The sequence below is a fragment of the Dipodomys ordii genome, unplaced genomic scaffold, assembly GCF_000151885.1.
Source record: "Dipodomys ordii isolate 6190 unplaced genomic scaffold, Dord_2.0 Scaffold35, whole genome shotgun sequence".
Lineage (NCBI taxonomy): Eukaryota > Metazoa > Chordata > Mammalia > Rodentia > Heteromyidae > Dipodomys > Dipodomys ordii.
The window spans coordinates 7,572,475-7,600,208 of NW_012267251.1; the positions used below are offsets into that span (position 1 = coordinate 7,572,475).

General features: G+C 53.2%; 2 protein-coding genes and 1 long non-coding RNA gene across 3 annotated transcripts in view; 1 reads left to right on the forward strand and 2 right to left on the reverse strand.

Annotated features, from left to right (window-relative positions):
* The window catches only part of Lad1 (ladinin 1), a 15,502-nt gene extending 12,289 nt beyond the window's left edge, over positions 1-3,213 (reverse strand). Inside the window, exon 1 of the mRNA XM_013017540.1 lies at positions 3,119-3,213. Within this exon, the coding sequence (XP_012872994.1) occupies positions 3,119-3,156 (38 nt within the window). The 5' untranslated portion in view covers positions 3,157-3,213. The remainder of the gene's footprint in view (positions 1-3,118) is intronic.
* On the forward strand, positions 2,791-5,621 carry LOC105986554. The gene is made up of 3 exons (XR_001175122.1): positions 2,791-2,924; positions 4,942-4,984; positions 5,504-5,621. It is a non-coding gene; the product is annotated as an uncharacterized LOC105986554 (long non-coding RNA).
* Positions 5,622-12,739: 7,118 nt separating this feature from the next.
* On the reverse strand, positions 12,740-20,826 carry Tnni1 (troponin I type 1 (skeletal, slow)). Its single transcript, XM_013017394.1, has 7 exons — positions 20,793-20,826; positions 18,138-18,179; positions 17,603-17,734; positions 16,224-16,313; positions 14,965-15,141; positions 14,086-14,195; positions 12,740-12,935 (listed from the first exon to the last, which is right to left on the reverse strand). The coding sequence occupies exons 2-6, from the start codon at positions 18,144-18,146 to the stop codon at positions 14,088-14,090; spliced, it is 516 nt and encodes a 171-aa protein (XP_012872848.1). The 5' UTR covers positions 18,147-18,179; positions 20,793-20,826; the 3' UTR covers positions 12,740-12,935; positions 14,086-14,087.
* Between the last annotated feature and the right edge of the window lie 6,908 nt (positions 20,827-27,734).

The following is a 27,734-nucleotide window of genomic DNA, read 5'->3' on the forward strand; positions in this document are numbered from 1 at the left end:
GAGGAGGAGGAGGAGGAGGAGGAGGAGGAGGAGGAGGAGTGCAGAAGGGGGTGGAGGAAGACGAGGAGGAACGGAGACTTCAACCTAAGTCAGCTTTCCATGTCCTTAACCAAGATATCAACCTCCACAAAAGGATGCTAAAGGGCTGGTCCTAAACCAGAGGGAGGCCCCACCTTCTGGGAAGCCCCAAAAGCTGAGAAGTCAGGGGAAGGAACAAGGGAGTCTGGTGGGAGTGGAGGAAGAGACTCTGATAATGCCAAATTCTCCAGCCAGAAGGCCCAAGTTCAGGGAGGGAAAATGTTTAAGGAAAATCAGACATTTTCAAACCCCAGATCCAGGTCCTGGGTAGAACCCAGGGGCCCCAACAGCTCCAGGCGACTCACTCCCTACCTCCCACCACAACCTTGGCCTCTCCGTTCTGGCCTGCACCAGGAACACAGTTCTCTCCATTTCTGTCTCATGAGGAGCTGCTCCTCCCCAATCCCCAACTCACTCCTTTGGGGCCAGGCAGCTTCTTCAGCTAAGATCATCTGAAAGATATGTGTCCTGGGCTCCGCTGGAGAAAGCTTGCTTTTCCCCCTTCCCTGGGGTTTTCTGAACTCTAACTTCCTCTGCAACAAGGAAGAGCAGGGGCTTAAGTGTAGTGGTTGTTAACTGTTTAGCAGTGGAACCTAGTATCCCCCATCTGAATCTCATTGGAGTAGATCAAAGCTCAGCTGATCTGGCTAGAGCTGGGAGAAGATAGTGAGGCATTTTGTGGGCTCTGGGGCTCGAGGAGTTGGTAAGGAGAGAACGAAGGAGGAAGCTAGACCTGGCCATGACTTTGGGCCGCTCTTCGGCACCTGAGAGGGCAGACCTCAGCCTCCCCCCTGCACACACTGAGGGTATCACTGCAGGAGACTTGAGGTCCCACCTAACCCAGACTTCCCGTGTTGGGAGACCCTAGGGAAGCACTGCAGGTGGGAGGGCTGCTAAGACCAGGCAGAGAAATGATTAACCAGTGTCTGCCTAGTGCCAGGGCTCTCAGACCCAGCCCTCACCCCCTGCAGACAGGCCTGGCCTCACAGATCACCAGGTCAGTCCAGGGAGGAAAGGACAAGGCTGCTGACCAGGGAAGCCAGCTGGTCAACTCACCATCGCCCCTACCCCAAGGCCAGAGGATCTGGATTTCTACATATTGCCATGGCCAGGCTGCAGGCTGGCCCTCAGCTCCTCCTCCTCCTCGCACCCTCCACTCGGGCTGCCCCAGCCTGGGAGGCTCGGTTGACAGTGACTCACACACAGCCTTTCCTGCAGCCCGCTGAGGCTTGTTGCTCATTCGGGGAACGGGAGCGGTCCTCTGTTCCAGGCGCCTCACCAGGGTGACTGTTGGCAGCAGCTGTGTCTGCCCACAGGGTTCTGTGAGGGCTGGAAGCCAGGCCAGGGGCCCCTAGGGCAGAGCTGGCTCCCCAGGGCTTCCTGGCCACTTAGCCTGGACATCCCATGGGAACCTGGCCTCACCCCTGCAGGCACAAGGCTCCAAAAGTCTGTATGAACAATGGCATTCACTCCCATTTAAAAGTTACACACACACACCAACAAACATACCTAAACATGCTCTCGCACAAAATCACACATAACCCACCAAAAAAATGGATACTTCTGAAGAAGTATTGTGTGGTATGTTTTTTTTTTCAAATTGTGGTATGGATTTTTAACCTAATATGATAGGAGGAAGATCTTCAATAAACATTCAAGCTCAACATACTCAAGTTTCAGCAACACAAGAATCTACAGAGCACACAAGGCATCTCACTACACAGGCCATAAACACGCTCGCCCACACAGCTGGCCCTACGCACATAGCTAAACAGGCCTCCATCGGCCCAGATGTGTCCAGACACCCCCACCCCACTGGCCCACAGGCAGAGTCCAAGGGCTCGATTCTCAGCCCCACCCTCGGCACAGACCTTCCCTAGGGTGTGTCTGACCTCTAAGGCAACCTGGGCTCCTTTTCTCAAGCACTGGTTCTCCCCGTTCTTCAGGCTTACTATTCCCCTCTGTAAGACCTCTTGGGCCTCTGCACTGGAGTTAGCAGACAACTATGTTTTGAGGTAGGCTGGGGTCCTGTGCTGGCCCCAGCCCCAGGAGGGCGAGCTGCTGGGCAGAGATTGAATCAGACACTGGAGAGGCTCCCAAGCCCTTCTGAGAGGAATAGTAAGAAAAAGGAGGGATTCTAAGTGCTGGCAAAAGTGTGAAGGATGTCTTGATTAGGAAGGCCTGAGATACTCAAGCTTCTGGAGAGCTGCTGGCTGCACCTGCAGCGCCAGCCCTGACCCCACTACAGGCCCAAACACCCACCTAAAAGATCCAAGAGGCCAACTTTATCCTGGCTAGAGCCTGAGGAAGGAAAGGAACAGGGCTCCAGCACTGAGCCACTTACATCAGCCTCCAGTTCCTTAGGACACAAGGGGTGGGGGGGAGGGAGGAGGTAAAGAATCACCTTCCAGCAGTTTCAGAGAGAGGTGGGGACAGCTCCAAGAAGAGTCACCAACCACCAGGTGGGGAGGGGATGGGGGGAGCTTCCTTCCCTCCCCTCTCTGACCCTGTAGGCTGTCCCCTGACCCCTGACTTACAAGTAAAATTGCAGCACACGAGGATCCCAGCCCAGATACCACCCCCAAAATACCAAACTCAGAATTTGGGTCTCCCTGGGTGGAGGGGGGGGGTCGGTTTCCCTCAGATCCCATTCACAGATCCCTGCTCAACTGGCCCTGAAGGAGGGCTGACCCCGTTCTTACTCCCAAAAGGAGGCGAGGGACACCTCCAGGAGCCACTCTGGGACTCTGTACCCCGTCAATCATAGCTTCTCTCAAGAATGAAGTTGAGGAGCAACTCCTGGCCCATCAAAACGTTCCCACGCGGGGAACTGTGCCGACTGGGGAGTAAGTAGTTCCACCCTGCCACCTGAGAGGTCCCGAGCCGGGCCCCGATTCTCGATCCAGCCTCGGTGCCAGACCCCGGCGGGGAGAGGCTCGGAGGGAGAGGAGCTCCGAAGTCTGGCCGCGGACCCTAGCCCCAGGCCGGCCTCGGGTCCCGGCCCTGGTCCCCACACAGCCCGGCCAGCGACCACGCTCACCTGGACAGCGCCGACCAGTCCTTCCTGCTGATCGACATGCTGCCGAGCCCCCGGCCGCAGCGTGCGTGCGCAGTACTCCGCGCGCAGTGCTCCGCGCCCGCCCGTCCGCCGCGCCCGCCTCACCTGCGGCCCCGCCCCGCGCGCCAGGTGCGGTCACATGGCCGCTTATCTCACCGGGCTCGCGCCCCGCGTCCCCGATCTGAGGCCGGGAGCGACCAGAGCAAAACTGGGCGGATCGCCGTCCGGAGCACCGAGCCCCGCGCGCACCGGAGCACGCGAACCGGACCCGGAGCCCCGCGCGCACCCGGGCACGGGCCCGATCCGGAGCCCCGCGCGCACCCGGGCACGGGCCCGACCCGGAGCCCCGCGTGCACCCGGGCACGGGCCCGATCCGGAGCCCCGCGCGCACCGGGGCACGGGCCCGACCCGGGCACGGGGGCGGCGAGCCGCACCGACGGACTCCGGAGCTAGCGCCGGGCTGCGCGGCGGCTCGGGGTCGGGGAGGGAGACTTCCTGCTCAGAACCAGTCGGACCAGCTTGGCGCTGGGCCGCCTCTCCCCGCCGTGTCTCGGCCCGGAGTGCCCCGGAGTGAGGCTGGGCGGGCGGGCGGGGGTTACCCGGGCACTGGAGTCAGGCTGATTTCCCTGCCTGGAAATCGACTTAATCCTGAGAAACCTAAGAGCAGGAAACGAAGCGTAAAAGTTAGAGCAAGTACGTAATCCGCCCCCCCCCCCCGCCCCGGCTATCTGGACAGCAGGCAGCATGGGGGGAGGGGAGTTCCTGGAAACTCCCTTTGCTAGGTTCCCCCCTGGGGTCAGGACCACCCACCCCATCCCCCCCCCCCAGACCCCGCGGAGGTGAACAGGAGTTGTCGTTCAAACAAGCCCCATAGAAAGCCAGCCCCTCCCAAGAGGAGCCTCTGAGACTCGAACCTGCAAAAACGGGAGTGTCCACGGCTCTGAAACCCAAATGTGCCAAAGACACAGGCTGTGGGGTGGAAAAGTGGACATAGGTGACTGGAACTAGAGCCCTAAAGAGGCCTGAGGCAGAAGGGCCTCCCTCTGGGCCCAGGGCGCGCCAGGTGCTTCCCATCCAGGAACCTGCCAGCGGCTGAGTGTGAGGTGAGGAATCGTCTTCACTTGAGAATCAAACAGCGTGGAGCTGGACACCGGTGGCTCACGCGTGTAATCCTAGCAACTCAAGAGGCTGAGATCCGAGGATCGCAGTTCAAAATCAGGCCAAGCAGGAAAGTCTGGAGAATCAGTTAACCAGCAAAAAGCCAAAAGTGGAGGTGTGGCCCAAGTGGCAAGGCACCGATCTTGAGAGAAAAAGCCTAGGGACAGCTCCTGGGCTCTGAGTTCAAGCCCTAGTATCAGCAACACATGCATGAGCAGCTGCAGTTCCTGCCTATAGAGAAACAGGCCCAGCCCCCCGCCACTGTGGCACTGGATGAGTGGGAGGCAAGCACAGCTACCTGCATTTTCATTGGCCTCCATGCCCAGCTTCAGCCTCTCTTGGTGCTGAGCCAAGCTAGTGGTCTTCGGGGCCCTCAAGCTCTGAGACCTCATGCCTCAGTCAAGCAGAAACCACAAGCATCCAGCCAGCCTGCCGGGGTGCCTCCTTCCTACACACCCCTTCCTCCAGGAAAACTTCCTCACATTGCAGTGAGGCTGCCAGGCAAGGGAATCTAGGTGGAGCTGGAGACTTGGCCTTGAGCCCCCCTTCTGCCCATTAGAGAATTATGTGATTGGAGAGGAATGCCTCCGTTTCCCCTTCTGTGAAGGGAGAATGTCGTTCTGAAATCTTGCTCTGTTTCCTTCCAGGTGGTGGAAATCAAGTGACTTCTAGTGACCCTGAGTGATCCTCGTGAGTGTGGGCAAGCCCAAGAGTTTTCAGCAGAGGCCAAGGCAGGACCCTGAACTGTTTGTTCTTTTCCAAGGAAAAAGGAAAAGGGATTGCCTGGTCACTGACCCTGCACACACTGATAGTATGGTCCTGGATACCTGGTACAGCCAGGAGAGTCTAGTCTCCCGGAACCTAGCCAGTGTTCTCGTGGTTGGTCAGGGTTGGCATCTCAGCAGAGGAGGAAAAGCATCCCACACTTGATGAAACCAGGGGACTGTCAGGTATCTAAAAGCCCACCCTCTCTGTGAATGTAAAAACCCCCATATATGGGAGGTTGGTATGCAGACAACTCCCCAAGCAAGGAAAAGTAAATTAAGTTTCCAGTGAACTCATTGAAGGCAGAGTACACATACTAGATGCCAGCATCTAGTGCTAGATCTGTGCTTAGTGCTACATCTTTGTATCCATTTGCTAGGGCTATGGTAACAGAGTGTCACAAAGCAGGTGCCTTTAAAACAGCAGAAGTTTATTGCCTTTCAGTTCTGAAGACTAGAAGCCTTACACCAAGCACTGGCAGAGCTAGGCTCCCACCAAAGGCCCGAGAGGAGAAGCCTTGCAGCTCTTGTGCCTGCAGCTGCATTGCTCCAGTTTTATGTCACACGGCATCCTCCATGTCTAAGCTTCTTTCTTCTTGTAATAAAAATATTAGAAGCCTGGTACTGTTGGCTCATATGTGTAATCCTATCTACCTCAGATCTGAAGATCCAGATTCAAAGCCAGCCTAGGCAGGAAAGTCTGTGAGACACTTATCTCCAATTAACCACCAATAAGTTAGAAGTGGAGCTGTGATTCAAAGTGGTGGAGCATCAGCCTTGAGTGAAAAAGCAAAGGGACAGTGTCTAGGCCCTGAGTTCAAACCCCAGAATAGGCACAAATATGCATGTACATACACATGCAGAAGCGTGCGCGCGCGCACACACACACACACACACACACACATTAGGTAGGGATCACCTAATCCAGGTGACTGTATCTGCTACAAAGACCATATTTCCAATGAAAATCCCATTCAGGGGTGCCATATTTTTAGGGGATATTATTCTACCTGCAACTGTGGACAAGTGGCTTTGACACCAATAACACTGTCTCAGTTCCTGATCTCAGAACATCCCCAGTCTAACACACACACACACACACACACACACACTATTTCTTTATAGTCCACAAAAGAAATGAAGGGGCTTGAGCAAAGGCAGCCTGGAGGAGGGGAGGAAATGTCATTGGTCAGAGCTTTGAACGACCTGACCCTTCAGGATCCAAGTGACTGACTGTGGCTGGGGACTCCCCTCTCCCTGGTCTGAGAGACTGGGTAAACACAAATGCTGTTGAGGAGATTCAGTGGGTGACCTCTAAGGGTCTCTCACACTCCGTATGACTCACACTTTATTGTGGTGCTTCTTGGTCGTGGGGCTGTCTGTGCATGGTAAGCTGTGCACCAAGCCTCCATGGGCTTCTGTGCCTTTGAGTTTAAGGCTGTTGGTGTGCCAGCTCAGGAGACAGCTTTGCATTGTGCTGCCCATGTACCCTATGGCCAATACTGGGTGAGGAGGCAGGGAGATCTGTATCTGAGCCTGCGTCCCGGCCCCCAGCTTTTCTGGAGGAGGAAAGAATGTTCTATTCACCTCATTATCCTCTCATGCCTGGCGTGGCTGCTACTCAGTTAGGATTTGGGAAATTGCATTCACCTGGTTTGGGAAGGCCAGGAGAACCTGGAGAATATCAGAACCACTACCCAGGGTGTCCCCGGGAGGTGCAGTCTGGGAGAAGCTGAGATGAAGCACCTCTAAGCGTCCAGGACCCTGGGCCTCCAGGGTCCAGCCTGATGTGGAGCCTCTGCTGCCCTGAGAGTTGCAGGCAGAGTGTGAGTGAAATGCCCTCACGAGGTGGGCACCAGCAGTCACACTTTGGGATCAGGAATGGTCTCAGCAGTGCTTTTGGTTGGTTTCTTGCTTGCTTACTTGTTTTCTTACTTCCTTTTTAATATTGAAACGGGTTGGGACTCAGCACCTTGAGTTTGCTAGACAAGCCCATTACCACTTGAGCCACACCCCAGCCAAGATTCACAAATTGCAAGAAGTTACCAAGAGAAGCAGCAGTACGTCTCCCAACCCTCAGAGAAACATTCTAAGCACTCACAGGGAATATCTTAAGCCACAGATCGTACCTAGCCTTGTATATTATATTTTTGTCCTATGCTCACCTGTAATAAGGTTTAATTTATACCAGGGAACTGGTGACTCACATCTGTAATCCTAGCAAGTCAGGAGGCTAAGATCTGAGGATTGTGATTTGAAAACAGCCCCTGCAGGAAAGTCCATGAGACTCTTAACTCCAATAAGCTACCCCCAAAAAGCCAAAAGTAGAGTTCTAGCAGAAGTAATACATTGTTAGCCTTGAGTAAAAGAAGCTCAGGGACAGTGCCCAGACCCTGAGTTCAAGCCCCAGGACTGGCACAAAACAAACAGTTTCATTTATAAATTAGGTAAGAGATTAGCAATGATAACTAGTAATAAAGAGGATAGGGTGTCGCTCAGTAGGAGAGCAGGTGCTTATCATTCAAGAGGCACCAGTTTCAGTCCCCAGCACCAAAATAACAACAACAACAATAATAATAATATAGAACAATTTAAACATACACTGTGATAAAACTGCCAGCTACATTACTCCTGTGCTTTGGGGCTATTATTAAGAAAAACAAGGACTACTTGGCTAGAGCACTGGGCTGCACAGAGTTGATCTTCTAGTGGAAAGTGCTAAGTGACTGGCAAGGAGGAAGCATGTATTAAGTGCACACTCTGCAAATAGACATGATTTGTGTCCTGAGCAGGATGGTGCTAAAACTTCATCACACTACCAAAAGAGCGTGCGATTTAAACTTTAGGAAATGTCGATTTGCAAGACTTTCCACTGAATGTTTTTAGACCATAGTTGAACACAGGCAACTGAAACCCTAGATAGTAAAAACTCTGGATAAGAGGGATTCTGCTAAACAAGAAAAAATTGAGCATCGCATTTGTTTTGCTGAAGAGGACAGCCTTAGGACGAAAGGGAGCACTGCCCGATTCTTTCCCAAGTATTTTGCATATCCTAGTTCTTAAATTGAATGGCTGGTATCTGCGGTGTTGCTCAATGGTAGAAAACTTGTCTAGTAGGCACAGGGACCAGGGTTCAATCTCCAGCACTGCCAAAGGAAAGAAATAAAATGAATGGTTGTTAAATGGGTGTTCACCTATCATTCTTTAAATGACTGGACACACATTTAAAATGCCAGCAAGTGCAGGTCACTTCCCCAGGGAGAGTCCATAGGGCATGGCTTATCAGAACTGGGAAGGCCCCGGGATCCCCCTGGGAGCAAGGACAGGGGAATTTCAGTATTTCCCAGTCAAAGGTGGGCAAGGGATTGCCCTCTCCCCCTCCCTCGGGGTTCTGAGGCACCCCAGAGCAGATTCAGGCTCCTAAATCTCCCAGAGCAAGGACTGGTAGCTTCTTTTCCAGAAAAGCTAGAGTGGAAATCTGGGGGATCCCCAGCCCCAAGCAGCTGACCTGAATGTCACCCTAACAGATCAGTTCTGTTCCTGTTCTGTTTTTGTTCTAAGCAGCTGCTGAGCCTATAACATCATTGCAAATAGAATCCAGGGCAAAAGCTTGGGATTTTTTTAAAGGTAATGAGCTGGGGGGGGGGAGGAAGGGTTAACTTGGGTTTGTTTTTTTTTAGTAATTTAAAATCATTTGTGTGGGTGTGTGCGCACATGGGACTTGAACTCAAGGTCTATATGCTGTCCCTGAGCTTCTTTTGTTCAAAGCTAGCACTCTCTCACTTGCCACAGCTCCACTTCCAGCTTTTTGGTGAATGATTGGGAGATGAGAGTCTCACAGACTTTCTTGCTTAATCTGGATTCAAACCACGATCCTCAGATCTCAGCCTCCTAGGTAGCTAGGATTAACCAATGTGAGCACCTGGGTCCTAATAACTTTTCATCATTTGATAATTCTCTTAATAATATTTTTAATATGGATACTGGAAATGGTGTTGTCAATTATGACCATGAGCAAACAACAATTACAGGTGGGCATGGCGGCACATACCTGGAATCTCAGACACTGGGGAGGCAGAGACAGGAAGATAAAGCCAGCTCAGGCAAAAGTGCAAGGCCCTTTCTGGGGGTGGGGGGACTAAAAAAGCAAAAGGACTAGGGGTGTGGTGGCATATTGTTTTCAGAACAAAAGAGAACACTTTCTCCTAAAAACATGTAATTTTAGGAAAACCTCGCAGCATCTATGCCCTGGTTTCCTTGTTGTGGAGCAGAGCAGTTAGAACTGGGATCATGAAGAGCCATCTGGAGAAGGCCCCATGGCTGGCTTCTCCATAGACAAGCCAACAAGCCAGGTAGGGGGCACTCACGAACTCCCCCTTCAAGTTAGAAGGAACACCTGTCTGGGTACCCGGGACCCAGCTTCCCCCAGCCCTGGCCAGCCAATGAGCAAAGCTACTAGCTAGCCCTGGAGCCTGGCAGGTACTAACTAAGTCAGGAATCGAGACAGGCAGGCTGTTGAGATCCCCCAGCCTCAAACAAAAATGAACTGGAAGCCCAAAGTTTCCTCAGGAGACAGGGAAACCTCTGCCCTAACCCCATTCCCAGATCCGTGACCTTGAGCACAACGCTTTCCCTCTCCACACCAATCCTACAGGGCTATCTCGGCTCACCCTGCTCAACCTTGACCTTGGAGCCGCCACCCCAGCTGAGGAGTATGGTCCTGGGATGGGAGAGGCCCTTGGTCCCTCCCTGCGGTCTGGCAGTGCCTGGGGATGTCTGCGGGAGGACAGTCCTAGTGGAGTCAGAAGGGAAGCATCCGTCTGCACTGGTCCCAACGATCAGTCCCGGGCCTCAGCAGCGTGGTCACCCACCTGGAACACCACTGCCCCCAGAGCTGCCCAGCCCAGAGCCCTGTGGGGAGTGTGACTCACTTCGCGGGGGGCCATTGGAGCTAATGTTTAACTTGCCCCTCCTCTGGCAGGGCCCTTTAGCCCCAGCAGCTCTGAGCACAGGCTCTGCCCTGAGTGCCCATACTGCTAAGTGGGCACCTGGGGACAGGCATGTGATAGGGGAAGGGAGACACAGCCTCTGGCCTCCTGAGGGCTCTGTGACAGGCTGGATGGCAGCTGTAGCATCCTGCCTAATGGTTCCTCTCCAGAAAGAAGATTCCAGGTCCCATCTCCAGCTTCTGACAAAGGAGCACCCACCTGGCCGGTACAGGCTGGTTCTCCACATAGGAGAACCAACCCAGGCCTCCACCCCCAGTCCACACCCCGCTGTGGGGGAGACTGGCTTTGCTTATTTGGATATTGTGTTCACCTCACTTGAATGGGTTTTCCCTTTGGGGAAGGAGGACTGGAAACTCCACAGTGTATATTCAGGGCCCTGAACCTACCTAGTGGATGCAAGACTGGTCCCCCCCACAAAAAAAAGGGCAGCCCCAAAGGACCATGGGCCTGGGTTGAATGTGTGGCCTGTAGCTGTCAAACTCTGTATCTGAGAGTGATTAGGCTCCATCCTTCGGAAATAAAAGATAGTCCTATCTACTTCTGAGGCTTACGAAGGGGCACGGGCATAGTCCTGATAAACTATTTGACATGATTTTATTATTATTATTACTACTGAAATATGTCACGCTTGCATGACCACAGGAAGTCACTAGCCTCTCTGTTCCTCAGTGTCCCCTCTGCACTGAGGATGGTCACTGTGCTTTGTCATGGGATAAATGATGCCTGGCATGTAGTCACGTGCTGTGCGTGGGAGCTGTCTGTCCGTGGGAGGCCCCTGGGAGCCTCCTGGGGCCAGGCTGGGTCATGCAGACCTCCATGAGGAAGGAGTCAGGATACTCCAGAGACCAAGTTCCGAACCCAGGCCCTACGTATTGCTACAACTACAGAGCCCCCCACAGAGGCCGAACTACCACAAGGGCCCCTGGGACAGGTCAGGAAGCATTGGTGCCTTCACTGGCATCTTCAAGAAGATAGATCCGAACACTGGAAGCAGCAGCAGCAGCCTGATGACCTCCAGGAGTCCTCTTGTTGGGCCCTGTGCCCTTTCCTGGACAGCCATAGGCATGGGTGTGTTTAGCGCCCGTCCCCTCCTCCCAGGGGCCCTCTGCACCCATGTTGACTTTGAGTCAGTCTCTGTATTTGTCTCCAGCTTCCCCATTTATTAGTCCACTGGCAGGCTGAGATTTGGTTCTAGAACTTGGGGCCCGTCTCTTGCTAAGGGCTGGGAAGAGGTAAAACAGAGGCCTGCTTTGGAGCCACGCCAGCTGGAAGGAGGCCTGTGAGGCAGGGCAGGGTGGGTTTTCTTTGGCTGCCCAGGCATGAAGCCTCACCCCATGCTCTGTGGCAAGGACCAGCCCTGTCAGGTTCCCCCGCTGCATGGATGTGACTTGGGTGTGTCTGGGCCTGAGGGTGTGTGTGTGTGCACGGCAGGAGCGATCTTTGCACACCTCTACCTCTGTCCCTTGACCTGTTTGAAGCAAGAGCCCTGCTCAGAGTGCTACCTCCCTTGATGGATCCCAAGCTGCTGGACTCCACTGTTATGGTGCCTGGAGGGGTAGAGTGAGCCCCGCAGTAATGGCAGTAATCAACTCTGCACCAGTCTATGGCATGTATGGTGTAGAACACATGAGGATTCAGGACACTAGCAGGGGCGAGTGAAGCTGCTCAGCTCAACCCTTCTACTGGTCCAACGCTGAGCAGTCAAAGGCAAAGGGTTCCAGGGCCCTGGACCAGCCACTTCCCTGCAGGCTCAGCTCCAGAACCCCCATAACACAGCCCTGAAAAGGCCTAGAACTTGAATCTCTGCTCCTTAGGAGCACACACTGCAAAGATGGGAGGCAGACCCCATCTCTTCATTCCAGGCTTAATACCCCTCACCACGCTTCTGATCCAGATTTCAGTGAGGTGGAGAAAGGCCTTGACCCAGAAAACAGATCTCTTGCTGCTGCCCCACCTTGGAGAAATAAATCAGTCCTAAGGAATAGACTAGGACCGAAGCCTGCTGGGAAGTAATGGGGAGGAGAGTGGAAGGGCAGGAAGGACTTGAAATGCCCCAGAGCCAGAGGTGAAGGATGGAGACACCTGGTGGCCAGGCTTGGAACTGCAGTGAGTCCCTGTGACAGTTAAAAGTGGCCAAGGAACTTGATGAGTCTGGGTGACTGCAGGATGAGAGACAGGATTGACAGGACCCTGTCCTTTTAGCCCAGAACGGCTGAGTACATCTGCCAGCGCCAAATGATCTAAGTTTGTGAAGATTAGGGAGCATGAAATCAGGAATGGAGATGCCTTGAGCCAGGGAGGTGGTGGGGGAGAGGGGGAGTGAGTGGTAGGGAGCAGTGGGCTAGTCTCAGAGGTCAGATGAGCCATGAATCCTGAACACTGATGAAGGTCATGTGACTTGGACTGGTCAGAAGGGTCCCTGGGGACTTAAGCAAGCAGCCACCAATCCTTTCCCTTCCATTCTGACCCCGATCTCCTGACTGACAACCATGCCTAGAGCCCAGCCTTCCCTTCCCCCTGCCTTGCGACTCCTGTGTTCTCTTTCCTCTGAGTGCTCACATCAGAGCTATCAGGAAATCAGGTTTTTAATGGAGAGCGATGTCTGTGGACACAACACATCACAGTAGCGATGGAGGAGGCTGCATGGGCCTGCCGGGAAGGTGTTCTCCCTGCTCCCGTCCTCAGTGTTCTGCACAGTGACCGGGCAATCCCAGTCCCAAAGCCTCGGGGCAGCTGGAAATCCACTCTGCTGGAGTGAGGTCTCAGACACCAGAAGGGAAGGGGAAGTGCCGGAAATGGCAACGTGGTGAGTAGGGCTGGAGAGAGGAGCCTGAAGGAAGGACCCAAAATGCAGCACAGCAAGCAGGGCTGGAGGGACAGAGAGGAGACACGCTCAGTTCCAAGCAATGTGTGTGCTGCTCATGTACAACACAGTTCCTAGTGCTTCTGCCCCCTCACACCCCCAGGCCAAGCTCGGGCTTCTCAGCCCAAGGCCTGAGTCTCCCGCCCAGATTTCTAAGCCTTTCCCAGGCTTCTTGGCTCTCTCTCAGCCTCACCATCCTCCTCCCAAACTTGTTCCCTCCCACCATTGTGCTTTTACACTTTTGCATGCTCAACCCTTCCAACAAGCCCTTCCACGTGCAGTTACCAACTTTCACTTATCAAAGAGCTCCCCCATCCAGAAAGCCTGTGCTGCCCTGTGCTGTCTACAGAGCTTGCCCTAAGGCTATCCTCTCTGTTCTCCCACACAGGGTCTGTGAGGCCTAATTCTACTGCTCTGTCAGGTTTTCCAGACATTTCTTTGGAAGGTGGAAGGTCTTACCTCCTCTGAATGGTGTCTCTCTGAGAACAGAGACTAGGGGCACTGGGTACTTAACACAGTGCACGACTCAGCAAGAAACATCTAAAAGCACTAAGATGGCCCATATGCCAGTGGCTCACACCTGTAATCCTAGCTACTCAGGAGGCTACAATCTGAGGATCACAGTTCAAAGCCAGCCCAGGCAAGAAAGTGTATGGGGCTCTTATTTCCAATTAGCCACCAAAAAGACAGAAGTGGGGCTGTGGCTGGTGGGGTAAAGCACCAGCCTTGATCAAAAAAGCTAAGGGACAGTTCCCAGTCCCTGAATTCAGGCCCTAGTACTGGCTGAATAAGTAAACACACTTCTATTGTCAGAAAAGCAGAGCTGGAGGAATCTCAGGGTTCCTCTAATCCTGTATTTCAAACTCTTACAGGCCTCAGGTGCAGAGTAGGGCCCAGTCATTTGCACCCCCAGAAATGTAGCAGATGCTGCTTGGCCCCAGGACTACTGATCTGATACAGCCCCTCATCAGATGAGGGGAGCAACAAGGGACCAAATGAGGAACCCTGGATCTCACGGTACTAGAGCAGGCCTAAGTCCATAAGAACAGCCAACACTTCCCCTGTGCATACTGGGCACAGTCTACCAGCCCTTTTCCCTGGAGCCTGGTTACCCGGCAGAGCCAGAGCCCATCTCTAGGTGCCTGGCAATGGTACCTTTACTGTGAGGTTGGAGACTTGGCAGCATCAAACATCTTCTTCCGGCCTTCCATGCCAGACATGGCCTCCACGTTCTTTCTCCAGTCACCCACCTCCACAGGCCGCTCCTGTGGGAAGGCCACACACATGTCAGAGAGGTAACAGGACCACCCCCCTCCGAAGCACAAGAGAAACTGGGCAGCAGAAAATCAGTCTCCTTAAAATAATAAGAAATCCCAGATAGAGAGGTATGAGGACATAGCCAGACAGGGAGACAGTTCAAGCTGAGTTTCCATGGAACACAGAAGGCTGCAGGGCTGGGGTGTTGGGGTGATCATGAGGGGCTGACAGGGCCAGTTCCTTCCCCAATACTCCGCAGGCTGACTTCACCTCCAGGACCTACAACACACTAGTTAGTGTCTGACATTCTGAAGCTCAGGGCTGCCTCTTCCATGAAGTCTCCCTGGGCCAATCTTGGGCATAAGCACATGATGAGATCAGTCAGCTTAACAGATTTGTTTTTGAGTGAGTGACTGAGCTCGCTTCTCTAATTTCTGTGCTCAGATGACCCAGTAGCCATGATAAGGATCTTTCTCCTTTCCCTGTATTGACAGGGGCAGTGGTCAGCCCTATCATCCTCAATCTCCACTTTGTCTTCACACAGGAGCAAGATTTCCCCTTTATTCCTCCATCTCGCTTTCTTTGTGTCCAGTCTCTTCTTCAGACTAAGTAGCCTGAAGGAAAGGGGCAAATCTTTCTTCTGACAATGGCTTCCTAGGAGGGGCTAGAATGTTCTGGCTCATGGACTGGCTTCCAGCAGAAGTAATTGTGTGAGGGGCAACAGGTAAAGGCAGGTGGGAGCAAGAGGTAGAAAGCTCTGAGGAGCGGGATCCTTACCTTCTCTGTGTCTTCCTTCTTCACAGACTTGAGGTTGGCCCGCAGATCCATGGACACCTTGTGCTTGGAGCCCAGAAGGGCCCTGAGCATGGCATCAGCCGAGACGCGGACCCTGCGCAGGGCGGGGCGTTTGAACTTCCCACGGAGATCCAGCACCTTCAGTTTCAGGTCCTTAATCTGCAGAAAAGAAGGAGCCAGACTCAGTGAAGGAAGGAGGGTGTCACTAGCTACAGGGTCCCCTTCCTGAGGATCCAGGCCACTAGGATTCCAGTCAGAGGCAAGCCCTCCAGCCACAAAGCCAGACCCTCTGGGACACTGAGAACCACCCATCCCCTTGCAACAAGCACTATACGTGTGCTGACAAATGACTGAACATGTTTACAGATGAGTCTATTAGCCATCTCTGTCAGAATGAATTAAATAGAAATGGGTGGTCCAGCAAGCTGGCACTCAGAAGGCCTGTTTGCAGTACAGGCTGTTTCCTTTTGTTCTTGAGGCCTGAAACCTTACAGCCAACGGGTTCCTGCCCAAGGGGCCTTCACAGCAGCTCCTATCAGGTCTAGCAAGTAAAAAAACCCAGTCTCTAGGCCCTAGGAGGAATTGTCAGGGTGTGATTTCTGGAGGGAATTCTTTGGAGCTTAGTAATCCATAGATCATCCCCTCTCAACACATGTTCACAGAAGCAGCCCACCAGCAGCAGGAGTCCTGCTCTCCTCCCTCCCCCCTCAACCCCCCCTCCCCCTCACCCCTGCCTGGAAGCCAGGTCTGCACAGGTCAATGTTTACCCTCCCCAAGAATTCTGAGCAGTGGAATGGGAGTCCAAAGCCAGCATGCGTGCCAGGACCCTTAGCATGCAACCTGGGCTGAGTTGTTAGTCTCTCTAAAGCTCAGTGTCCTCATCAGCAAGGTGCACGAAACAACCCCCCACTGTACCCACAGGCGAGCAGGGAGGATCAAAGCAAGATGCACATGAAAGCCCTTCACAGAGGTAAGATGTCATTAGTGGGCATCTGACTACTTGTGTGGGTGAATAAAGAAGACAGCTTTCTGAAGTGCCCACGTGGCAGGTGGGGAGGAAGTTTGTGCTTTTCATGTGCAATTATCCTCCAGGCCCATCTCCAGCCCTGTGGGGCGAGGGTGGAGAAGCTCAGCTTCCTACTCAGTGGCCAACTCCCAGGCTGTGCAGGAGTGGGGAGCCCACAACAGTGCCTTCCCCACCTCACCCAGGCCGGTCCGGCACCCCGCTTCCTCAGGCTCACCTCTCTGGTGTTGTGAAGGCATTTAGCCTCGATGTCATAACGCTCCTCATCCACCACCTCCACCTTGGCATGCAGCTCCCGGCACAGGTCCTGGCCGAGGAAGATTGGGGATGGGGAGTGGAAAAGAGGTGCAGATTGCCACCAGTCTCCAGCCTCCATTTTCAGCCTCCATTCCCAGCCTCCCCTTTATTCAGAGGCTCAAATTGTGGGTCCTTTGTCTTCCTTTCTGTTCTACTTGTTCTCTCTCTCTCTCTCTCTCTCTCTCTCTGTAAGAGTCTGAGAGACAGACAGAAACAGAGACAGATGTGTGTGTGAGAGGGTGGGAGAGAGAGGGAGAGAGAGGGAGAAAGAGAGAGAGAGAGAGAACTGGAGCTTGATCTCAGGGCCTTGAGCTTTCATTTTCCATTCAAGGCTGACACTCTACCACTCGAGCTACTGTACACTTCCTTTTTTTTATGGTTAAATGGAGATAAAAGTCTCATGGACTTTCCTGTACCCGCTGACATCTAACTTCCAACCTCAGATCTCAGTTAGGAGACTGAGTAGCTCTGATTATCGGCATGGTCCACTCACCAGCACCTGGGTCTACTTGTTTTCTTTAAAAAAGAAAGAAAGAAAGCTAATCTAGTTTCCAGATCATAAATGTAATATAAGTTAAATGTGGAAAATTTGAAAATTATGTATTAAACAAAAACTAGCAAAAAAATAGCAAAACATTATCAAGAACTTGTATCCAAAAAATTATATAACATCCAAAAGGTAAAAATAATGACACATAATATCTTTCCTTTCCCTCTCTTTTCTCTACAATCTCCATCACTTAAACTGTTACAATGTTTTGTTTTGTTTTAAGTTAAAGACCTCTCAGGAAAAAGTGTAAAAAAATGCACCTTTCCAGAGTCCAGCCCACATCCGGGATCCGTGCCATCCCATTGGCTGAAGTGAAGCCCATCCCGCCCACACACCCCACTCCTGCCATCTGAATGGCTAACGTTAAGTCAGAGTCCCGCCTACATCCCAGCTCCGTGCCTTCCCACTGTAATGGAGCCAGACCCCAGACTTTTCCTAGTCCCAGCAAGTCCCTTCTCCGCTCTAAGACTCAACTGCCCCTGCCTGTAAAATGGAAGCCAACAGCAGCACCTCCCTGAGAATTGGAAAAGGAAGAAAGCCCCCTGAGCTGGGAGCTCCGGCGCGGGCGCTCCTGCAGGGATGCCCCGCCCTCCCGGCCCCGCCCCTCCGTGGAGGCCCGCCCCCTCCGCAGAGTCCCCGCCCCTCCGTGGAGGCCCGCCCCTCCGCAGAGTCCCTGCCCCTCCGTAGAGTCCCCGCCCCCCCGCGGAGGCCCCGCCCCTCCGCGGAGGCCCCGCCCCCGCCGGGCTCACCTGCAGGGCGCTGAGCGACAGGCCGCGGGTCTGCAGCGTGGGGATGCGCTCCGCCAGGTAGCGCTCCTTCTCGGCCTCGCGCTCCTCGTGCTCCTGCTCCCAGCACTCCTTGGCCTTGGCCAGCATCAGGCTCTGCACGGGACACACCCGCTGAGCCAGCTTCACAGGCAGGTGGTGTCACACACGCGTGTGCACACACACTCCCACACATCCTCCAGAGCTGTTCCCCTCAGCCTTTCCCTGTCTCCCAAGAGGCTTCCCACCCCGAGGCTGGTCTCCACGACCCTCCAGGCTCAGAGCAGCCCACCTCCAAGTACTATGATCCTTTGAGCCTGCCTCTTTGCTTAGTCTGCTTCCTTTCCGCATCCTGACCCTCCAGCCCCTCAGTCTGCACCGCAGTTACCAAGACTGAGAACGGGAAAGGGAAGAATACCTTGTAGATTCCAGAGCTGGGAGCTCCCCCCGTGCCCCCTCCCCCAAGGAGCCCCCCATGTCTCACAGATCCCCCTCCCCTTGGGGTGGCACCCAGCCTCACCTTCAGCATGAGCTTTCGTGAGGCAGTGATCTTGGATTTCCTCTGAGATTTAAAAAAGAGAAAGCAAGAAAGAAAGGAGGGAAGGAAGGAAGGAGGGAAGGAAGGAAGGAAGGAAGGGAAGGAAAGGAAGGAAGGAAGGAAGAAGGGAGAAAGGGGAAGGAAGAGAAGGGAAGGGAAGGGAAGGGAAAAGAAAAAGAAAAGAAAAGATGTAATTCTGGACCAGACCAGGACAATAACACCTAGGCTTCACCATCATTACCCTGAACCCTCTGCTCACCTTAGGGGGATATAATTCCTCAAATTCATAGAATTTCCAAGTATAATTTGTGCTATAATTCCTCAAATTCAGAGAAGGCTGTGGTCAGCTGCTTTGACCTAGGGCCTAAACCTATACTCCTCACCAGCTAGTGAGGTAAGGGAGAGGTAATGTAGCATTATCTTGATGCTCTGTTAAGCCAGGGATGCTATGAACTGCCCAAATCAATGGAGCATATCATGAGGCGTGAAAATGCTAAGATACGAAGATGCTTTCCTCTTCTTATCAAATTAGTAGACATATTCTTGCTAACCAGTTTTGTGTGTGTGTGTGTGTGTGTGTGTGTGTGTGTGTGTGTGTGTGCTGGTATTGGATCTTGAACTCAGGGCCTCTTGATTATGTTTAGCTTTTTTGCTCAAGGTTGGTGTTTTACCACTTGAACCACAGCTCCACTTCTACCAGTTATCTTCTAATAGTTCTTAGTAAGCACGGGCCCTGTGGCCATAACCCCTCAGCAGAGGTGAAGGTCAGAGTTTCCCATCACTAACTAATGAGCCTGTGATACCTCCAAGCCCCCCTGTCTCTGCTGGTCATAGGCAGACTCTTCTTGTTGGTCCCCATGAGCATCCTGCCTACTTCTAAGATGCTGGGCACTGGGCAGAAGCAGAGATCTAGTTTGTTACTGTAGTGTAAAATGTAGACATGACCAAGAGTTAAGTGAGAAGTTATGGGAGACAATAAATGAGCTTTTAACACAGGCAATGTCCACCTTTTTTGTTTTTGAAACAGGGTTTCTCCATATATACACTGGCCTTAAACTCTCTATGTAGCCCCAGCAGGCCTCAAACTTGAAATCCACCTGCCAGAGCCTGCTAAGTGCTGGGATTACAGGCATGTGCCACCACACCCCATTCACGACATGCACTTCTCATAAGACTACTGAGCGTGGTTTGTTTTTTCATCTCTGAAAGCCTAGACTTTCACAACATCTCAGATGGCACAACTTCGAAAGAATTGGCCTGTTGGTGTAGCCATCGCTGCCCATGTTCACACACTGAGATGTTCCCCGGGGAACATGGATCCTGTTGCAGTCTTTTCTTCTCCACCATTCAGTGTGCTTATGGCTCCCTCATCCACCCATCAGTCGGTGGGGCCTCACTTTAACAGGAATCACAGCACAACTTTGAGATTCCTATGACTACTGAAGAATAACACATTGGTTTCTCCCTGGAATCTCTGGGCCATGTGTCCCCTTCCATCAAGACATCTCATTGCCACCCTTACTGTCCGGAGTCCCCAGCTTCCCCTGTAGCCCCCATCCCTGGGCCGCACATAGGCCTAACAGCAGCCTGAGTAAACCCGCATCACGCAAGTTGCTGTGTCAGGAAAGCTTAGAGCCCATCTTGGCTCTTCTCTCCATGTTTGGTCATAACCCTGGCTCTTTGAGTGTGTCTTGGAAAGGACAGCATGGAGCCTTCAGGGATGAATTAAACTTTCAGAGCAGGTGAGGGGGAACTTGAACTCAGGGACAGCAGAGAGTCACATAGGAAGTCCTAGCCTTTGTACACTGGGGTGGCAACTCCCTGGAACCAGAATCTTCTCACCCAAGGTTCCTATTCTTCTGGAAATTTCCTCAGCACTTGAGCAACACCGCCACTGCTCCCAAAAACACACAGACCTTGGCCTCTTCTCCTCAGATACCCCCCCACACACCTTCATCAGTCTGAAGAGGTAACCAGTACAGAGACACCCCAAGTATTACTTACCTCACTTCAGGCATCCACCACAGGCAGGGCAGGGGAGAGAGCAGAGCACAGAGTGAGTGTGAACACAGTATATTGCATACATAGGCGCTGAACACGGTGAACAACTCAGGGGCAAGTGGTAGCGTGCCAGAGAGGAATCAGAATGGGTAGGAGGACCAGGGTGAGGTTCAGCAGAAGATAAAAGCCCACCCACCCTTTGGGTCCCTGGATGTCTGTATTGAAGGGGGTCCTTGGCAGTCCGGGAAACTTGGTGGGAAGCCAAACAAACCTCGCCAGAGGTTGTGGTGACTCAAAAGCTTCTATCTCTGAGTTGGTGGGTGAATTCTCAAAGCCTCACCTGCTGGGCCCGGGTGAAATGGTGGCCGGGCACATGCAATGGGCTAGGTCAGTGCAGACAGGCCAACTTGGAAGCCCAGGCCATAAGGTTTCCCAGGGCCTTCTGGGACAGTGAGTTCTGCTCAATGGCTGGGAGGATGCCTGGTCACTTGGGGTGACACCTAGTGTTGGCCCAGGCACCCAGGACATCCCTGACTTAGGATCTGGTCTCCTGGGAGCAGCTTGGGGGGTGAATGTGGTCCTCAACTAGGGACCCCAAGTGTGCCTCACAGGAGTCCCTGGTGAGGGGGAAACAACTTACACTTCTGGCATGGTAGCGGTTGGACAGCACCTACAGGATGAAGGGAAGCATTAATCAGGAAAGCTGAGCCTCCTGCTCCCACCCACCCAGCCAGCAGCTGACCCAGGGTCAGCAGCACAGCCTGAGAGAGTTGAAGGAATCTGACAAAACAGATCCCAGCCAGGTAGGGATCGGCAAACTGTAGCCCCCAACTAGCCTGTTTTACTTAAGAAAATACAGAATGCATTGACACAAACCCAGGACCCCATCAGGCAACAGAACAGAACATCATAGGAAACACGGTTAGGAAGCACAGATAGGGCCCATACTTGAGGGCCTCGAGCAAACTGAATTTAGACTTCATCCCCCTAGTGAGACTTAGGAAAAGGAGGGGTGAGGTGAATGGAGCGGAGTGGAAGCTGACAGCAGGTCTCTATCCCATAGCCCAACTCCAGGGGGCGCCAGTTAGCAGATGCCTGGCAGTCCTGGATTTGGAGGTACCAGGTCCTCAGTGAAGAAGGGTAGGCCAGGAGGCAGGGAAAACCTGTTAGACTCATATCTACGTTTACCCTCTCTGGACCAGTTTCCCCCTCCCCCCCCCCTTGCAAATTTAGAGGCAGGGTAAGTGGTTTACCACTCTTGAATCTTTGTTCAAAGCAGATTTTCCTTGGAGGCAAAAGAAGCTCAGTGGCTTGTGCAGAATGGCCCTGGTGGGAGGGGTTGCTATGGGAACCGTGTGTGAAGACATTTTCCATGTGGAGCACAGACAGAAGCCCCCTGACAGGTGGCCTCTGGGGCCCAATCCAGAAAGGGTCCTTGAGGCTGTAGAAGAGCAACCTCTCACCCTCCCCATCCCCAATCTTCCTGGAGCCCAACCGAATGCACCTCAGGAGAGGCACAGGAAGATTGTACACCTTAGGGGGAGTCAACGGGGTAGGAACCGAAGCGCAAGGTGGGGTCAGGAAGCCTGGGCTAGGTTACAGATGTGGGCTAGGAGGACCAACGTGTATGGAGAGGCTGAGTGTGGAAGTCAACGTTTGCAGCTTGGATTAGATTCAAGAACCAGGATTGCAGCAAAATCTGCTGACTGAGAACTGCATTTGGAGCCATTCCCTTCATCCCTGAGTCTCCTCTCTGAGACACTCCTGAGCCCATGATCAGGCTGCACTTCCTCTCCACCCCCCTTCCCACCGCCATCAGAGAGCCTCTGCCATTGCAGGGAGTGGGGCTGGAGTGGAGCAGGTGGAGGAGAGGGAGGGGGACCCTGGAGTCTCAGCTGTCTCCGTGGGGCATAGAGGGAGAGGTGTGGAAGCAACTCCTACATTCCCCAGATGCTTGGCTGAAATTAGATTTTATAAGCAGCTGCTTATTCTGAGAGCTCTGCTCCTCTGAAGACACTGAGGAAGTCCAGAGAACTGCTAGCCCTGCCCCCATGGGTGTCTTTGCTCTGGAAATGCCAGTCTCCAGGGAGTGCCCTGTCTCCCTGGGCTGTGCCTCACCCTCAGTGGGCGTCTGGGTACAGCAACCCTCCCTCTGTCCCTCAGATCCCACTGTCGCAAGCATGGGGCCCACCTGCTAGGGCCAGCGAGGTCTCCTGCCAAGCTCCCGGGCTTGCCCCCCTGACAAATGCCAGACCAAGGGGTCCCGTGTCAGCGTTGGCCTGCGCTCTGACACCCACCAGACAGGACCCCTTGACAGGCTCTGTGGAGAAGAAGCAGAGACCTGATAAGAAGCCAGGATGTAGATAGCAGCAAATAGGAGGCTTGAGAGCAGATTCCATGTCCAGTGCGAGTGCAGAGCGAGAAGACAGAAATCCACCATGCCAGGGTGGGCAGAGGCTCTGGTGCCTGCCTCGGGTGTTGATATCCCAACCCGAATCCTGGGGCAGCGGGGGCGGGGGGGGGGAGACCTATCAACTAGACCCTGGGTGAAAGCTGAGTGTGTAAGTACAAGTATACATGTGATTGTGTATGTGTGTGAGAGAGAGAGAGAGACAGACAGACAGACAGAGGATAAGGAGAAAACTGACCTCTTGACACACCTAATAGATGACACAAATACCTAGTTAGGCTCATGCTCTACCCCTCCTCTCCACCCCTGACCTTGGGCCCAATTCAAGGACATCTCCATCCTCACTAAGAAAGGCTGGGCTCCCATGCCCACCACCCCGGCTGCCCGCCACACTCCTCCTCGAACTCTCAGCAGAACTTAATGTAGGAACTGCGACTCTCACACCTTGGGGATGAGCTGCTTTCACCCCCACCTCAGAGACCATCCCCAAGCCCAATCCCACCCTGACACCGTGCCCTAGCTCATGGGGTCCCACCCCCTAATGCTGTGTCCATCCACCTCCCCTCAACAGCTGGCCTTCCACTCCTCAGATCCCGGATTGGTGAAGAAGGATCGGGGCCCACCTTCACCCCCTTGTGTTACTGTACAGGTGCGAGGGGCAAAGGCAGCTGAAGGTGCCCCTCAAAGACAAAGGCCAAAGTGACCAAATGGGTTCCTGGGGCGGGGGGGCTGGAGAGAGGGCTCTGGTCCTCCTGGGGACTTGGGGTACGTTGAACCCCTTTCACTCGCATGCTCATCTGGTCCCTCCTAAGCATCCTAACACAGCCCCCCCCTCTCCACCTGCCCATCCCCAGTGCCGTCCCCTCCCCCTGACTGGGTCTGTCTCTCAAGAGATGGTAAGCACTGGGCTCTGCTTTCTGCCCCCTGACTCTGGGTCTCCAGGGCAAGGCCCTGCCTTCCTGCCAGAACCATCCTGCAGGAGAGATGGCGTTCCACATGACATCCAACAAAGCCACCTCTCGTCCATCTCCAAGACCTCAGTTCCTCCTTAAACAAAAGCCCCAGCTTCTCTACCTGGCCTTGACCCACAGCTGCCAGTGCCAGGCTTCAGACACTTACCTCGTTCAGTCCTGACTCTCCCTGCAGACAACAGAGTGCGGGACCGCGCCGAGGGCAGGCTATGAAAACTGTGACCCAAGGCAACTGGCCAGTAAAAATAGAACAGCCCGCGGCCCCTCTGCTGCCCCTCCTCCCCAGGCCCTCCCCCCACACCCCTCACAGGGCAGTGGGGCCCTGCACACGAGCCACACACACACACACACATACACACACACACAATCCTGCACACACAGGTGTGGGTGCCACCAGCACCCTCCTGGGGTGAAGGGAGAGTGAGCAGCCAGACCGGGTCCTGAGGACTGAGTGGAGATGGGCCACAGAGGAGAACAAAGGGGGCAGAGGAGCCAGTGGGGCTGGGGTAAGGAAGGCATCAGGCTGACCCTGCCTCCTACAGGGAAACACAGAGCTCAGGCTCCAAAAGCCTCAGGAGATGGAAGATTTTCCGGGGTGATTTGTGGCTCAGGAGGAGGCTGGGGAACATGTCCTGGAGCCAGCGGTGGTAATGGGGCCGCATCATTCGTGCTCATGGAAGTCTGAGAAATGGCAGGCACTCCACATTCCCTCCAGGTGGGCCTCCTGGAATCATTCCATGTCTGGAACTCAGAGAGACTTACCTCACCTCTCCCTGCCTAATCTTCCTCTCTCACCAGAGGCCAGCTGACTCCAGGAAGGCTGGGGCCACACCTGTTGGCGGGGGTATTTTTAGGACTGTTGATGAACACATAATACCCAGCCTATAGTCAGGGAAAGACAATGCCTGCTATGTTAATCCCCGTGGCTATTATAGTCGGTCATGTCATGGGCCAGGATCCCAGGCTGGAGCAGGACAGGCAGGACACTGACTCCTCTGGAAGGTCAGGAAGGGGCCTTACAAGCCTCCAAACATGAGGAACACTGACCACACTCTATGCTGGAGAGGGAGAGAGCTAGTGGACAGGGGTGACACATCCCCAGTGCCCACAGAGGGAAAAAGGCCCCGTGGACATCCTGGTCTCAATGCTGGGAGAGACTCGGGGGAAATGATGCGGTCTGGGAGGAGTCTGGAGTCAGAGGAGGAATCTGGGGGCTGAAGAATGTGCATTGGCTTTTTAGGGTTATAATATATACAGCAACTTTCTTATAAGACTAACATATTCCTGGGACAAATTGTCAATACGAATTGTCCTGCTTTTTGAAAAGGAAAAAAAATCACATTGATAAATAAAAATACAAAAGAATCAAGGCAGCTGGGTACTGGTGGCTTGTGCCTCTAGTCCTAGCTACTCAGGAGACTAAGATCTGAGGATCACAGTTCGAAGCCAGGCTGGGCAAGCAAGCCCATGAGACGCTTTTCTTCAATTAACCACCCAAAAGCCAGAAGTGGAGCTATGGCTCAAGTAATAGAATGCTAACCTTGAGCAAAAGAGCTCAGGGACAGCATCTAGACCCTGAGTTCAAGCCCCATGAAAAAAATTTAATGCACATACACACACACACACATGAACACACGCACACATGTACACATGCACACGCACACATAGACACAGGTTCTGGTTCTGAGGAATCAATAAGAATAAAAGAGCTCCAGGACTAGCACAGGAAAGGAAGAAGAAGAAGAGGATGGAGGAAAAAGAAGAAGAGTAGGAGGAAAAGGATGAAGAGGAGGTAGGAAAGGGAAGAAAGAAGGGAGGAAGGGAGGAAGGAAGGAAGGAAGGGGGAGAGAGGAAAGAAGGAGGGGGGAGAGAAGGAGGAAGGAAGGGATGGAGGGAGGGAGGGAGGAGGGAAGGAAGGAAAAAAAGGAAGGAAGGAAGGAAGGAAGGAAGGAAGGAAGGAAGGAAGGAAGGGAGGGGGAGAGAAGGAGGAAGGAAGGGATGGAGGGAGGGAGGGAGGAGGGAAGGAAGGAAAAAAAGGAAGGAAGGAAGGAAGGAAGGGAGGAGCAATGCAAACCTAAAATTAGGTGACCAAATGTTCACAGCTTTATTTGGCAAATGCAAGCCACCTGGAGGCCCTCCTCTCAAAGAATCTTGAGGTTAAGAGTCATCCTCAGATTGGACAGATTGGGGCCTGGACCCCTTATCCTGGTTCCCAGTGTCCTGATTCCACCCCCCCCCACCTCCAAACACAGGTGGTTTCCAAAGTGCAGCTCTCCACCCTCCAGTCTACCCAGACTCATGCTTCTACTTTGGGCACAGAGGGAAGGGTGGCTTTGCCTACAGATACGCTGACTTCTCCAGAAGCACTGTCCTGCTGACAGTTTCCTTTACCATGGCACCCTGTTATCCTTAAGCCCATCCATCTTCCCACTCCACGTGTGTCTGTGGAATGAGTACCAAGCTTCCAGAGCCATCGGCAGCCCTGTGGCCCCAGGAGGGAGGATGTCCCCACCTGGCTGAGGCCCACCACGGGACAGCTCTATTCCCCCGACCATGACCGCTCTCCCTGCTCAGTGTCTCTGTGGTCTTTCTCCTGCCTCCCTGGCTTTCCTCCTCCTCGGGGCACATCTGTCTAGACACCAGGTCATCACTTTCCATTCTATCTGCAGGAACAGCTGTCCTGGAGCTATGAAGCTATGTCTGCACACAAACCAAGGAGGAGCTTTCAAGAACATGAAGCCAGAAACAAAGTTCATGCCTCTGTTAGAACCCAGGAAGAAACCCCTGTGGTCAGTAGGATAATGGTCCCCCAAAGATGCCCATGTCCTAATGAAAGTATGAATATGGTGTCCTATATAACAAAAGAACCTATGGTAGACATGATTAAATTAAAGAGGAAGAACTGCCCTGGATCATCTGGGTGGGCCCTATCACATCACACGAGCCTTTGTAAGTCCTTTGTAAGACCTCCTGAAGCAAGAGGTCAATGTTGGTAAAAGATATGGAGAAGGAAGCAGAGGTCAAAAAGGAAAGAAGATACTAAGATGCTGGTCTTCAGGGTAGAAGAAATAACCAGGAATCAAGGAACACAGACAGAGAGGAAAGGAAATGGCTCCTTCACTGGGCCTGCCAATACCTCATCTTTCAGCCTTAGCCTTCCAGAAAGATAAGATAATAAGCTTGTGTGATTTTTGAATCACTGAGTTTGTGGTTATTTGTTATAGCAGCGATAAGAAACCAATCCTCTCTCCCCTGCCTTGCCAGGCCTCGGACCTCAAGCCAGGAAATCAGTTTGCTTGACCAGGACAGGGAGAAGAACCAGCCCAGGTAGGATGTCCCCAGGGCCAGGCTACTCTTAAGGCAGACCCTCCCATATCCCCAGCGAGGGCCCAGCTTTTCCTGATCTTTCTGAGAGGCTCCCAGCTTGCCTGATTAGGAAGATCCTCCATTCCTAGTTGTGGGCCCATCGGCTCAGGTGTCCTAGCTCCCAGCCCTGAGCCTGTCATGCTGCCCCGAAGCCAACACTTCCCTGACTCTTGTGTTCATCTCCTTCTAATTCTACTGCTATCCCTCTTTCTAATCCTAACATAACCCTGTCCCTGCTTTTAACACTAATAGAGACACTGAGGCTGGCAGGTGCCATTGGTGCAAGTCTCAGAAGACAGCGCCCCCTGCTGGTGGCCTCAGCCCTTTAGACACAAAGACCGCTCCTCTCCTGCATTGCTGGTACTGACATGAAATGGAACACACACTCGTCCCGTCCAGTACCTAGTACTAACCGAGCACCTTCAGCTTTCTGATCTCTACTCTCTGTTTCTTTGAGGTGTTTGCCCTCTTTCAGTCCACTTTGCATGCCACACACATAATATGAAATAAAACTGGTTTTGTTCTAATTCCTAATCCCACTTTATTGTCATGCCCTGCGCTATTCTGAACCAGCAAGCCAAAGTCTAGTTTATCTCTACCTCCAACTCCTGTACCCGCATCATCCGTGACCCAAATGCAGACATAGATCCTCACCTAAATGCAGGTGCACAGCAAAATGGATGCAGAACCCATGTTTCCTTTGTAAATTGGGTTAAGGATGTGACCTAAGGCTGAGCCTGACTGCTCAGGGGAAAGCTGGTGATCTACTCTCAGCCACTTTCTAAAGGTCTGATGTGGACGCTGATGGCTCCTGCCTGTAATCCTAGCTAC